General features: G+C 38.4%; 1 protein-coding gene across 1 annotated transcript; it reads left to right on the top strand.

Moving 5' to 3' along the window:
- The first annotated feature begins 101 nt into the window (after positions 1 to 101).
- LOC104087617 (probable esterase KAI2) lies at positions 102 to 1842 on the top strand. Its single transcript, XM_009592147.4, has 2 exons — positions 102 to 609; positions 1230 to 1842. Exons 1-2 carry the CDS (start codon positions 242 to 244, stop codon positions 1681 to 1683), a joined length of 822 nt encoding a protein of 273 aa, XP_009590442.1. The 5' UTR covers positions 102 to 241; the 3' UTR covers positions 1684 to 1842.
- The last annotated feature ends 12981 nt before the right edge of the window (positions 1843 to 14823 follow it).

Genomic DNA, 14823 nt, shown 5'->3' with positions numbered 1-14823 from the left:
ACCCTTGTGATCCGGTCCTTTTCGTACCCCGCGCATAGCGTGAGCTTAGTGCATCGGACTAGTCTACTATAAACTTAATAATGCACTGCTAATAATTTCGCCTCCAGTCAAGGGGCGACTTGTGAATCTGAAACGAATTTATTACATATGCATAGTTGGAGGTTCTAGTTTCCACCACACAACTAAACCTAAAAAGCAAGCACAAAGTAATAGTGAAGCAAAGAAATTAAAGAAGAAGAAGATGGGAGTAGTTGAAGAAGCTCACAACGTTAAAGTGGTTGGCTCAGGGGAGAAGACGGTGGTACTTGGCCATGGCTTTGGCACTGATCAATCTGTATGGAAACACCTTATACCTTACCTAGTTGATGACTATAGAGTTGTTGTATATGACAACATGGGTGCTGGACCGACAAATCCTGATTACTTCGATTTTGAACGATATGCTTCTCTTGAAGGTTATGCCTATGATTTACTTGCCATTTTGGAGGAGCTTCAGATCAATTCTTGCATTTATTTAGGCCATTCCTTATCGTCTATGACTGGTGTTATTGCTTCCATATTTCGTCCTGATCTCTTCTCCAAACTCATCTTGCTTTCTGCTTCTCCAAGGTCAGATCATGGCATATATATATCTTGCCACGTTTACCTATCAATATCTGTGTAAAGACTTTCACACTGTTAGTATAATTTAATTAATTATAATAGATTATCATCTTATGTTTAGGTTGTCGTATCGTGCCTTATTAACAAAGAGTTGCTTATTGTTACATATTAATTTAACCTGTACGCTGGTACAAAGAATTAGTGCACTGCTAGTTCATTATCTTTAATCTCAACTGATAAACTTATCTTATCTTGATCCATATTATTTGTTATTTTGCTACGCTAAATTTCCAAAACGTTTTTGACATTTGACAAAGAACAATAGGTTTTTTTTGAGAATCAAGAACAATAGGTACTTGTTACTTTATTGCTTTTCAAATTCACTCTTACTACTTCAATTAGTAAAATGTCTCTTAAAAGCTACTCCGTAGTAATATATATGGATCCTAGCTAGCATCGATTAAGGAGTGCTAAGTTGGTAATTAAGACAGATAAATAAAACTCTAGACTAATATTCTTATAATTAGAATTATTAAATATCGTTCGTAAAGGTAATTTGGAGCGCGCAGCATCAGTTAAGAAACTAACTCGGCAACTAATTACTACGATGTTATTTCCTTTATTAGGTTCATAAATGCAGATGATTACTACGGAGGATTTGAAAAGGAAGATATTGACCAACTAAGCCAAGCAATGGAGTCAAACTACAAGTCATGGATCGACGGTTTTGCGCCGCTAGTAATAGGCGGTGACATGGACTCAGTGGCAGTACAAGAATTTAGCAGAACCTTATTCAACATGAGACCAGACATAGCACTAAGTGTCTTTCGTACAATTTTCACATTTGATTTAAGGCATTTTCTATCTCGTGTCACAGTGCCTTGTCATATAATTCAGAGTTCAAAGGATTTGGCCGTGCCCGAGGCTGTCTCAGAATATATTCACCAAAATTTGGGCGGAAAGTCAATTGTGGAAGTCATATCAACTGAAGGTCATCTTCCACAGTTGAGTGCACCAGAAGTCACTGTTCCTGTGCTGCTTCGGCATATTTCTCATGATATTTCCAGTGATACTGTTTAGATTTTAGGATCTGTGTATGCTCAGTTGAATTACGTTTTCGTGCTTTTAACATTTCTCAAGGAGACATTGTTGCGTGGTGCTGTATAAAATAAAAAAACAAGTATATTTTGTATTAGTCATCTGCATAATTTTATACGTAATCCAAATGATCTTTGTGTATTTTCTCTGTTCTTTCCTTGTTCAATATACTAAAAACAAAGCAAAATAAATAAACAGGCACTTAAATTAGCTTCATCTGTGTCTAACTAATTATTTGATCATTTTCACACAACATATTTTTTTCATGTGGACCCCACTTTCTTCCTCACCAATCGAATCATAGCCACCACCATCCTTCTGCCACCATAGCCACTAAGCCACAACCTCATCACCACCCTCATGCCACCACTCCAAAAAGAACAACACTAAATACACCATTCTTTTTCTTGTAATTGCTTTATTTCCCCTTAATGCAACCCACTTCTATTCTCATTCTCTCTTAGCTTCCCAAAAAAAATATCTCACTCTATCCAATTAGTTTTGTTTTACAACCAAGATAGAGAATTCGAAAACCCATAGCTAATTTCAAAAAACTTTTTTTAAAATAGAAAATTAAGATTACAATAGAAGAGAGAGATGTTGGGATGAGGAAGAAATAAGGAAGGAGGAGGGAGGGGAAAGAAGCAAGGGAACGGGCATGGGTTTGGGATTTGGACGAAGAAGAAGAAGAAAATGGGGGAGGGGAGATGTAATTTTGAATTTAGTGTTATAAATATATTATATTATGGATGTTCATTTAGTATTTTGTTGTTAATAAGCTTCCTGAAGAAACTTATCTATATGAGATTCCGCAATAAATATGTTTATCTATTTAGTATTCTATTGAAAATAAGTCTCCCGAAGAAGCTTATCCTTTCGGTACCCCGTTATGGATAAACATCACCCCCGGTAGAAGATTATCCATATCTGATACAATGAGCTTATCATTTCAGTATCCCGTTATGGATAAACATCACCTCTGGTAGAAGATTATCCATATTTGGTACAATGAGTTTATCTTTTCAGTATCCCGTTATGGATAAATATCATCTCCGGTAGAAGATTATCTATATCTGGTATAATGAGCTTATACTTTAGGTATCCCGTTATGGATAAATATCACACCCGGTAAAAGATTATCTATATCTGGTACAATGAGCTTATCCTTTCGATTAGGGCTGTGCATGGATCGGATCGAATTTAGCATATTTCGGATCGGATTTTCGGATTCTAGAAAATGCAATCCGAATACGATCCAAATTAATATTGGATCAGATCGAATTTTAAAGTTTGGATCGGATCGGATTTTCGAATTTCAGATCAAATATTATGCCTCAAAGTTGCAAACTCATATGTATATTTTCTTTGTAAAAGATACAGTACAGTAAGAAAAATTCATGTTTATACAATTATGAGAGTACTATGGTGCCAAGATAGCTAAATCCATCAATTTTAAAGGTAATAACTTGGAGGAAAATGTAAATAAAGTACTAATTATCCAAATTAAAGTTTAGAATTTATACATGCCCTAATAATTTGGGATTTCGGATCGGATCGGATCGTATTAAAATTATACCAATCCGATCCGAAATTCAAAATTTTAATAAACACAATCCGAAATTCGAAATTCGAAATTGAACAAATCGGTTTGGATTTCAGATATCCGATCCAAATGAACAACCCTACTTTCGATAACCCGTTATGGATAAATATCACTCCCGGTAGAATATTATCTATATCTGGTACAATGAGCTTATTATGTCGGTACTCCGTTACGGATAAACATTACCCTCGGTAGAAGATTATCTATATCTGGTACAGTAGTAGCTTACACAACAGCTTGCAGAAGCAGCTTACACAGCAGCTTGTTTTCTTCTATAAATATAGGGGATTTCAGTTCATTATGTATATAAGTTTGAAGTTTGAATAATATATTAGTTTCTCTCTATACTTGTCTTTACTTAACAGTCTTTATTTTATAACACGTTATCAACACGAGACTCTGCCATCTCGAGCAAATACTTTGAAAGAATCAGAGGTACAAACTTTCTTTTTCTAAATAATGTCAAATCTTTCTAAACTTGAATTTGTAGCCCGGGATATATCGGGCAAAAGTTAGATGTGTGCTTGATGCTGAAATTCATCTTGATGTGATGGGTCTAGCAGACACCATCAAGGACAAAAACCAAGCATCAAACCAAGACCGTGCCAAAGCAATGATATTCCTACGCCATCACCTTGATGAAGGCTTGAAAATGGAATATCTCACTATTAAAGATCCAGTCATACTGTGGAATAATTTGAAAGATAGATATGACCACCTGAAGATGGTCGTTCTTCCACATGCACGTTATGATTGGACTCGTCTAAGGCTACAAGATTTTAAATTTATCGGTGAGTATAATTCTGCTATATTTAGAATTATTTCCCAATTGAAATTATGTGGTGATAATATTACTAATCATGATATGTTGGAGAAAACTTTCACCACTTTTCATACCTCGAATATGCTCCTGCAGCATCAATATCAAGAGATGTGATTTAAAAAGTATTCTGAACTTATCTCATATTTTCTTGTAGCCGAGCAACATAATAAGCTATTAATGAAAAATCATGAAAGCCAACCTACTGGTTCTTGTCCATTCCCTGAAGTGAATGAGACGAACTTTCACCAAGCTAAGCATGGAAGAGGATGTCGCCCCAGTCGTGGTCATGGCCGTGGTCGGGGAAAAAACTCTAATCATGCTAATAATAATGCACCAAAGAACCCTCCTCACCACCAGCAGTGGAAAAGGAAGGAACAAAAGCATGAAGCGGTGCAAGTAGCAAAGGCAGAAAATGCATGTTATAGATGTGGAAGAAACGGACACTGGTCACGTACATGTCGTACGCCAAAGCACCTGATTGAGCTGTATCAAGCCTCCCTGAAGAGGACAGAGAAAAATGCTGAAGCAAATTTTATTTCTAAAAATAATTTAGACTTCATGCATTTGGATGTAGCTGATTACTTTGCACTCCCGGAAAGAGAAACAAGTCATGTGATCGGTGATGAATCTGTAAAAATGTAAATATTTTAATTTTTGTTGTTTATAGTAGGTAGTATAGTTATGTAATTTTTGTACATAAATAAAAGTTATGCTTTGATAATGATGTTTACTATCATTTTTATTTTGTTTATGTCATTTTGAAGAAATTTTCTCTCATGATACCAGAAGTGTCTGAGAGATATTTGGTAGTACAAAATTTATCAAAAGCTCCTGAAGAGCTAACTGTTTGTCTAGAAGACACATGCCACAAGTAGTGCCTGAATAATATTTGATTGTGGACAATAAATTGAAGGCTCCCGAAGAGCTTATATGCAAATGTATCATTCATATTATATGATTGTGGTCAAAACATATGTTGTAATAAAGCAGAAGTTTACTAATACGAATGACTATCATACTGAGACTACAAATAATTGGAAGATTGAAAATCTTTATGTTTCCAAAATCATAGGGGTAAAATAATATGTATGTGAGAAGTTACCCGCCTTATTCTTCAATTTGTACTACATCATGTATCACAGTAAACTAGAAGTTTACTAATGCAAAAGCAGTCACAGTAAATCAAGAAGTTTTACTAAGGCAAAAGTAGCTACAGTAATCAGAAATTTGCTGATACAAAAGTAGGCACAGTAAATCAAAAGTTTACTAATGCAAAAGTTTATGCCATAGTAAACCAAAAGCTTACTAAGAGATAGCACATGCCATGATAAACTTGAAGTTTTCATTTGTCATTTTTAAATGAGCTATTTGGGAATTCAGATAAGCATATACTGAAGAACTAGAAGATTCTTCAAGAATTCTCTTGTGTTGCTTATTCTCATAATAAATTAATTATAACAGCTAAAGTTGGGACTAAGACCCCTGCATTCTGGAATATATAAAAGGTGAATATGGGCCCATTCACCTATCATGTGAACCACTTATAGATGCATATATGAGATGGTTACATGTGTATTTATTATCAACCTGTAGTTTGGCATTTAAAATTGCTTTTCTCAATTAAGAGCATAATTGTCAGATTATGAAATCAAGACAGTTTATCTTGATGATGCTTGTTTATATCCGAGCTAGTTTAGTATTGAAAACCTCCTATAATGGCTAAACTATGCTTATGAGAACAAACCCTCATATGTTAGTTTAAGATTTTCTAAATTGTATATAACAATACTTGTATGCATCAGACCAACTATATATGATAAGTCCTCCCCTCACAATTGGTTTATGATCAGAAACCAAATAGTTTTACAATCTAATAACTTTTGATGTGTGGTATATGATTAATTTCTCTTCCACAATGTACAAAGATAGGTTTCCCAAAGAAGATTGGGGATATGTGTTAGTTTTTCTAACATTTGGGGAATGAAATAAACAGCTGCAAAATATGCTATATGAATCGAATTATCATTAATATGATCCTCACTAAGAAGATAATTCAAGTCAAATGCCAGAAGAATTTGCTTATTCAAAATTAAATATCATATTTCAGCTGCAAATGCTCCTATTAGAATTAAAGTCCCTGAATGATAAAGTTTATTGCACGCATGAAGCATAGTAAACCGATCGGTTCCAAAGGTAACAATCTTTGAAAAATGATAGGAGCAAATGATCGAAATGATCATAATGAGGAGGAAATGAGCTCTAGAAGAGCCTATGACATAACATTTCATGAAACTCCTAGAAGAAGTTCAGGTACCTGAAAATAAAGAAAGTGATGAGATCTCAACAAGTTATGTCGCTTAGGAACCGATACAAAATGACCGTCGACGATATATTTGATACAATACAGTTCACAATATTGTAAAAGATTGTGAGGATCAGACTTGTAGTCCAGACACCTAAAGATTTCATGCCATCTAAATGCAAGTCATAACCTATATGACTCATTTGATTAAGTCTATATGAAGATCCCTGAAGGATTTAAAATGCTTGAAGCATAAAGTTCAAAGTATCGTGAAATGTATTCAATCAGATTACAAATATCTTTGTACGATTTAAATCAATCTGGGCGCATGTGATATAATCGCCTCAGTGCATATTTGATGAAAGAAGGTTACATAAATGATGTTATTTGTCCATGTATTTTTATAAAGAAAATGACATCAGAATTTGTTATACTTGCTGTTTATGTTTGTTATTTGTCCTTTTGACTTTCGTTTTAGTTTAAAAATGCTTAAATGTATTTCCGAAAACTGATGAAATATGCTTGCTTGCAGGAGTATTGGAAAATGAGCCAAGGTGATGAAATTCAACTCAAGAAGGAGTGATTTTGAACAAAGACAAAAATCAAGAAAAAAGGCCAAAGTACGGACCGCAGAATTTTGTCTGCGGCCGCAGAACAAGTACAAAGTGCAGATCGCATAATAATTTTGTGGCCGCAAAAGTCAAGGTTCAGTGAGTTGGGAATTCAAGACAATCAAGATCTGTGAACCGCACTATAATTGTGCGGCAGAAGAAATCAAATGTGCGGCCGCACCCAGAATTGTGTGGTTTGCAGAACTCAAGATGTGCGGCCGCACCCAGAATTGCGCGGTCCGCAGAACTCAAGATGTGCGGCCGCACTCAGAATTGTGCGGTCCGCAGAACTCAAGAAGTGCGGCCGCAGAAACCACTCCTGTCAAAAGCTGCAGCAAAGTGCGGACCGCATACAGAATTGTGCGGCCACAGAACCTCCGAAAGGGTAATTTTATCCGAAAATTCTAGCTTTATATAAATAAACTACTTTCACGAAATTAGGTCAAGTTTTGAATATCTGAAAGTTGGTAGCCGTTTTTCTTTACTGTTTCAGGAAACTTTATCATAGATTGTCAATTTTACATTGGATTTTCATCTATTTTAATTAAATATGAGTTTATTCATCTTTTCTTCTTTACCCAATATGAGTAGCTAAATTTCTAGTTAGGGTTGTGGCCCAACCCTAGTGTGGGTACCTAATGGATATTTGATTTAGGACTTGTTTATGGTTGGGTGTATAATATTTAGCCTAGTTCTTGCTATAATTGTAGAATTAATGGTTGCAAACATTGATTCAAGCCTATTTGACTTAGTCTCTACTTGAGAAAGAGAGACTTAGTCTAGGAAAATTTGGCTAACAAGAAATTGGGATGAACTCAAGAAATTGATAGTCCCAGTTAAAGGGTTGAATCTAGAGATAGTAAAACCTGATTTGAGCATCTATCAACTGTTTTGTGCATTAACCATTTGGACTTGAGAAAGATAAATTGGGAAAAACCACTCTATTACCGAGAGGTATTGAGTGGGTAATTGTGTGTTGATTGTTATAATACACCCCGACCAACAAAACCCTCTCTAAAGCCCACAACCCATTAGGCAAATACCTAGGTGGAAGTCACAGCCCTAGGTCTTTTACATACTTGAAAAACAACACCAAAAATATTATTCTCTAGCCTTACATTTGAGAATTGCAAACCTTAGCGTTATTTTAGAAGTAGAATCAAAACACAGTTTGTGGAAGTGCAATCTAGATATTTCACGTGCTTATTCAGAATATATACCTAATCCCATCTATGCTCCTTGTGGATTCGACCCCGACTACTTGTTGGGTATTATTATTGCAATCGATCGCTTCACAACCCCGAATAGAGGTGTGATTTGGGCGAAATCAATTTTTGGCGCCGTTGCCGGGGAACTAAAACACAGATTTAGCTATATATTTGGCTTTGTGTGTGAATTGTCTTCTTTTCCTTCTGTGTTACTAATCTTTTTGGTGACACAATTGTAGGTGAAACAATGGCTCTCAACAACAATAATCCTCTCGAAAACATGCCTTTGGGGGATATGGACGTGGAAGATGACCAAGTTGAAGAGGTTCCTCTTGAACCTCAAGCAAATTGACGAGGCCGACCGCTTCAAGACAATGTTACCGTTCCACCCCTAAATCCACCAAGAGCGGCTCCATACCGGGTGTTGCCGAATGAAGGGTATGCAAGTGCCATAGTCCCGTCCCGCATTAGGGCGGGCAACTTTCAAATCACAAATGTTATGCTCACATTGCTAGAGCAACGGGGATTCTTTACCTGGGTTCCAAATCAAAATGCGTACAAACACTTGAAAGGATTTGTGGACACTTGTTGGGGGAGTTAACAGACAAATGTCTCCGAGGATACTTTAAGGTTGAGGTTGTTTCCTTTCTCACTAGGGGGATAGCCTTGGATTGGTTAGAAATATTACCAAACCATTCTATCCATACATGGGATGAATTTGCGGAGAAATTCATTGCCAAGTTATTTTCTCCCGGGCATATGGCTACTCTTAGAGACTAGATTCTAGCATTCAAACAAGAACCCAATGAGCCTTTACATAAGATATGGGAGAGGTACCGAACTATGGTGAAAGAGTGCCCAAACAATGACATGCCAGAGACTATGATTCAACAAACTTTTTATAGGGGGGTCAATACTACCAATCAATGCGTGGTCAAACAACTTGCCGGTGGAAATTTCATGACAACACCATATGCCGAAGCTTGTGAAATCTTAGATGAAATGGCGGATACTTTATCAGTATGGAAAAGTAGAGCAAATGTTCCTCAAGGTGATTCAAATGTGATTCACCTTGATAAAAAATTGCATGATCATGGGCAAGCAATTGCCGAGTTGACCACTACAATGAATCAATTGGCCAAAGTTCAGCTTCAACAAGTTTAAGGTCCTAAGCAAGTAAGTGCAATGAAGGGTGTCAATATGATGGTAAACAAGAGAATGCAAAAGGGTCAACAATGCAAAACCGTGCAACATAATATGTGCAAGAAGATAATGGGTTTGACCAAGATGAATCTTACAATGAACAAGAGGAGGAAGTACAATATGTGAACAACTTCCAAAGGCAAAGAAACAACTCTCAAGGCTCGAATCAACAACAATGTCGATCTAAAGGTAATCAAGAGAATTGGAGCAATCAAAACAACCAAGGTAATTGGAACAATCAAAACAATCAAGGAAATTGGAATGGTCAAAACAACCAAAGCAATTGGGGTGGCAATAGTCAGGGATATTGGAGAGGCAACAACCAAGGGGGATGGAACAATAATCTAGGGAATCGGGGGTCGGGCTTTCATAGGCCCCCGATGTTTCAACAACCAAATAACCCGCCTCCTTATCCTTCCCATGGTACTAGCTCTTCCAACAATGAGATGTGGTGAATTGAGAACATATTTAATGAAATGATGGAGAAGAATGCCGCTCCGATGCTCAATTAGCCTCTCACAACACTTCAATTCGCAATTTGGAAGTCCAATTGGGGCAAATCTCGCAAGCTTTGAACACTCGTCTTAAAGGGGTACTACCAAGTGACACAGTGGTAAATCCAAAGGGTGGGAATAACACGGGACATGCCATGGATGTGATTACAAGGAGTGGAAAAGGTGGGGATGCAACCACCTCAAGTCAAAGAAAAATTGTCGATGATGAACTAGTGATTCAAGAACATGAGATTCCAAACAATTTGGTGCAAACCAATGATGAAGTAAGAATTGATATTGATGATAAAGTGGAGGAGACTCAAGAGGAAGTGAACCCGTCTAGGGATCACATTGTAGACATACCGGAACCGATAATGCCAAAGGCTAAGGCACCAATGACAATGCCTCCTCCTCCATACCCTCAAAGGCTTGCAAAGCAAAATGGCGAGAACCAATTCAAAAATTTCATTGAAATAATGAAAAACCTATCTATTAATGTTCCATTGGTTGAGGCTTTAGAGCAAATGCCCGGTTATGCAAAGTTCATGAAGGATTTGGTGACAAAGAAGAGGTCGATGAATTGTGAGACTATAAAGATGACACATCAAGTGAGTGCAATTGTGCACTCGATGGCTCCTAAATTAGAAGATCCCAGCGCTTTCACAATTCCTTGTACTATTGGAGCACCGACTTTGCAAAAGCTCTTTGTGATCTTAGGGCAAGTATCAATTTGATACCCTACTCGATTTTCAAAACTTTTGGAATTGTGCAACCAAGACCCATATCTATGAGGTTACAAATGGTGGATCGTACTATGAAGAGACCATTGGGTAATTATTGATGATGTGTTGGTTCGAGTTGATAAGTTCACCCTCCCGGCGGACTTTGTGATTCTTGATTGTGAAGTAGACTATGAGGTGCCTATTATTTTAGGTAGACCTTTCCTTGCTACAGGGAAGGCACTTGTTGATGTGGAAGCCGGCGAGCTCACCTTCCGAGTGGGTGATGAAAAGGTGGTTTTTCATGTGTGCAAATTTATGAGGCAACCGAATAGCAATGAAGTTTATTCATTTGTGGACTTAGTGACCGAGGTGATTGTTGATGATGCTAGTGCCATGATGAATGTTGATGATACTTTGGAGGCTGTATTGCTTAATCATGATGATGATGAGAAGGATGGCTATGTGGAATGTGTGAATGCATTGCAAGGAATGGGGTCGTACACTTATGAACCCCGCAAACTGTCCTTAGATCTTGAAAACCGGAAGACTCCTCCAACAAAGCCCTCAATCGAGGAGTCTCCCACTTTAGAGTTAAAGACATTGCCTCCACATCTCAAGTATGAATTCCTTGGCCTGTGTTCTACTTTACCGATTATTCTTTCCTCTTGTTTGACTAACGTGCAGGTAGACTCTACTTTGGCGGTGCTACAAAAGAGGAAGAAAGCTATCAGATGGACATTGGCGGATATTCGGGGTATAAGCCCCGCCTTTTGCATGCACAATATTATTTTGGAGGAGGATGCCAAACCCTCCGTTGAATATCATAGAAGACTAAATGAAGCAATGAAATAGGTTATGAAGAAGGAGATCGTAAAGTGGTTCGATGCCGGGGTTGTTTACCCCATTTTCGATAGCTCGTGGACCTCTCCGGTGCAATGTTTCCCAAAGAAAGGGGGTATGACTATGGTCACCAATGACAAAAATGAGTTTATTCCTACAAGAACGGTGACCGGGTGGAGAGTGTGTATGGACTATTGCAAGCTCAACAAAGTCACAAGGAAAGATCATTTCCCACTTCCCTTCCTTGATCAAATGCTTGATAGGTTGGCCGGCCGTGCTTTCTATTATTTCCTTGATGGATATTCCGGCTACAATCAAATTCTTATTGCTCAGGAGGACCAAGCGAAGACTACTTTCACATGTCCCTATGGAACTTTCGCATTCTCGCGGATGCCATTTGGGTTATGCAATGCACCAGTGACTTTTCAATGGTGTTTGATGGCTATCTTCACCGACATGGAGGAGGATTTTCTTGAGGTCTTCATGGATGATTTTTCTGTGGTTGAAAATTCCTTTGATGATTGCTTGAAAAAATTGGATAAGGTCTTGGCAAGATGGGAGGAGACAAACTTGGTGCTCAATTGGGAGAAGTGTCACTTCATGGTCAATGAAGGCATTATCCTTGGCCACAAAATTTCAAATAATGGCATTGAAGTTGACAAGGCCAAAATAGAGGTGATTTCTAAACTCCCACCCCCTACATTCGTGAAGGGAGTGAGGAGCTTCTTGGGTCATGCGGGGTTTTATCTCCGTTTTATCAAGAATTTTTCCAAAGTGGTGAACCTCTTGTGTAAACTTTTGGAGAAGGATGCCAAATTCCATTTTAACGAGGATTGCATGAAGTCATTCAAGTTGCTCAAGTTCAAATTGACTACTACTCCTATTATCACCGCGTCGGATTAGAGCTTGCCTTTTGAGCTCATGTGTGACGTAAGTGATGTGATGGTCAGAGCATTTTTGGGGCAACGTATCAAACAAATCTTCCATCCGATCTACCATGCTAGTAAGACCATGAACGATGCCCAAGTCAATTACACGGTGACCGAAAAAGAGCTTATTGCTATTGTCTTTGCTATGGAGAAATTTTTTCCGTACTTGATGGGTACAAAGGTGATTATCCACACCGATCATGCGACGCTTCGGTACTTAATGAGCAAAAAGGATTCAAATGCGAGGTTAATGCAGTGGGTGCTTTTATTGCAAGAGTTCGATCTAGAAATCCAAGACCGCAAAGGCAGTGAAAACCAAGTGGCGGACCACTTGTCTCACTTGGAGGAGGAGGGGAGGCCATATGACGGTCTTGAGATTAATGACTTCTTCCCCGACAAGAAACTTCTAGCCATTTCAAAGGCCGAGATGCCATGGTTCGCCGACTTAGCAAATTATCTTTTAAGTGGTATTGTACTGAATGAGTTCTCTTCAACTCAAATAAAGAAGCTCAAACTGGATTGCCTTGACTATTATTGGGATGAACCGTATCTCTTCCGGATTTATACCAATGGTGTGATTCGGCGATGTGTGCCGGAGGAAGAACAAGTGAAAATTCTTGAGGCTTGCCACTCTTCACCATATGGTGGTCACCATGGTGGATCGAGAATGGCAACAAAAGTGTTGAGTTGTGGATTCTATCGGCCTACCCTCTATAAGGACGCTAGTGATCTCGTCAAGCGTTGTGATGAATGTCAAAGGGCCGGTGGAATTTCTAAGAAAAATGAGATACCCCTCACCACCATCTTGGAAATTGACATTTTTGATGTGTGGGGCATTGATTTCATAGGACCGTTCGTAAGCTCTTGTGGGAATACCTACATTTTGGTAGCTGTGGATTATGGGTCAAAATGGGTTGAGGTCGTTGCTCTACCCAACAACGAAGCTAGAAGTTTGGTGGCATTTTTGAAAAAGAATATCTTCACAAGGTTTGGTACTCCAAGGGCCATTATAAGTGATGGGGGATCACACTTTTGCAACAAGGCTTTTGATACCTTACTCATCAAGTATGGTGTCATTCACAAAGTCACAACCCTCTATCACCCTCAAGCAAGCGGACAAGTGGAAGTCTCCAACCGGGAGATCAAGAGTACTTTGTCAAAGACAGTGAATGCCAATCGGACAGATTGGTCGAAGAAACTAGATGATGCTCTATGGGCCTATAGGACGGCTTACAAAATACCGATTGGGATGTCTCCATACCGGTTGGTGTTCGGGAAAGCTTGTCACCTTCTGGTGGAACTTGAGCACAAGGCTATGTGGGCATTGAAGAAGCTAAATCTTGAGTGGGATGTCGCAGCCAACTTAAGGGTGACACAATTGAATGAACTTGATAAATTCCGGTACCATGCTTATACAAGTTCTTCCTTATCCAAGGAGAAGATGAAGTACCTCCATGACAAGTATATTCGGAACAAGGAGTTCAAAGAAGGTGATCTTGTGTTATTGTTCAATTCTCGGTTATAGATGTTTCCGGGAAAGTTGAAGTTTAAATGGAGTGGCCCATTTGAAGTTGTAAGTGTGACATTCTTTGGTGCATTAGACGTGAAGAATAAAAATGATGAAGTGTTTAGAGTCAATGGTCACCAGGTGAAGCCTTATCTTGGAAAAGTTGATGATGGCCACGTCGTGGCATTAATTCATTTCAAGTGATTGATGGTATCCTGCGTCGTGCCACGACGTTAAATCAGGCGCTTCTTGGGAGGCAACCCATGTTTCTTTTTATCCTTATTTTTGTTCTTTTTAGATAGGTTTTGTTTTATGCTAACTGGTTTTGAAGTGAATTGCAGGAATGAGTGTGCTTTGCAGGAACTGTGCTCAAATAAATGAGGTGTTGAAAAAGTGCGGACCTCACATTTATTGTGCAGACTGCACAATCTTGCATGCCATAGCAAAAAGGAGTCTGCGGCCGCACAACTGGAGACCAAAAAATGCAACTCTCTGAAGTTTGAAATTGCAGGAATTAGCCAATCTATGGCCGTACTTGAAATTGTGCGGTCCGCACAAATATCTGCGGCCGCACCCAATTTTATGCAGACCGCAGATCGTCAGCGGGACTAGGTAAAGAGTGCGGACCGCACACAAAATTGTGCGGTCGCACTCAGTTGCACAAAATGACCTAAGTTGGTCAACATATAAATAGGCCCTCCTCTCACTGTTACAAACTTTACGTACTTTGAACTCTTAACACCAAAGCAAGCACAATGCACATCACACTCATTTCATCATTCTAGATTCTCCCTTGCATCCTTCATCACTGGTATGTTTAATTCGTGTTTAGAGTTTTCCAAATTTTCTTAGTTTTTGTCCTTAATTATTATAGTTATTT

Source organism: Nicotiana tomentosiformis, chromosome 2 (genome assembly GCF_000390325.3).
Source record: "Nicotiana tomentosiformis chromosome 2, ASM39032v3, whole genome shotgun sequence".
Classification (NCBI taxonomy): domain Eukaryota; kingdom Viridiplantae; phylum Streptophyta; class Magnoliopsida; order Solanales; family Solanaceae; genus Nicotiana; species Nicotiana tomentosiformis.
Note: the sequence above shows the minus strand (reverse complement) of the source record. Positions and strands in the feature narration are given on the sequence as shown.

Excerpts from the sequence above, each read along its gene's own strand:
- LOC104087617 (XM_009592147.4), top strand. The coding sequence starts at position 242 with ATGGGAGTAGTTGAAGAAGCTCACAACGTTAAAGTGGTTGGCTCAGGG. Across the intron at positions 610-1,229 it reads TTGCTTTCTGCTTCTCCAAG|GTTCATAAATGCAGATGATT; the intron begins GTCAGATCATGG and ends TTCCTTTATTAG.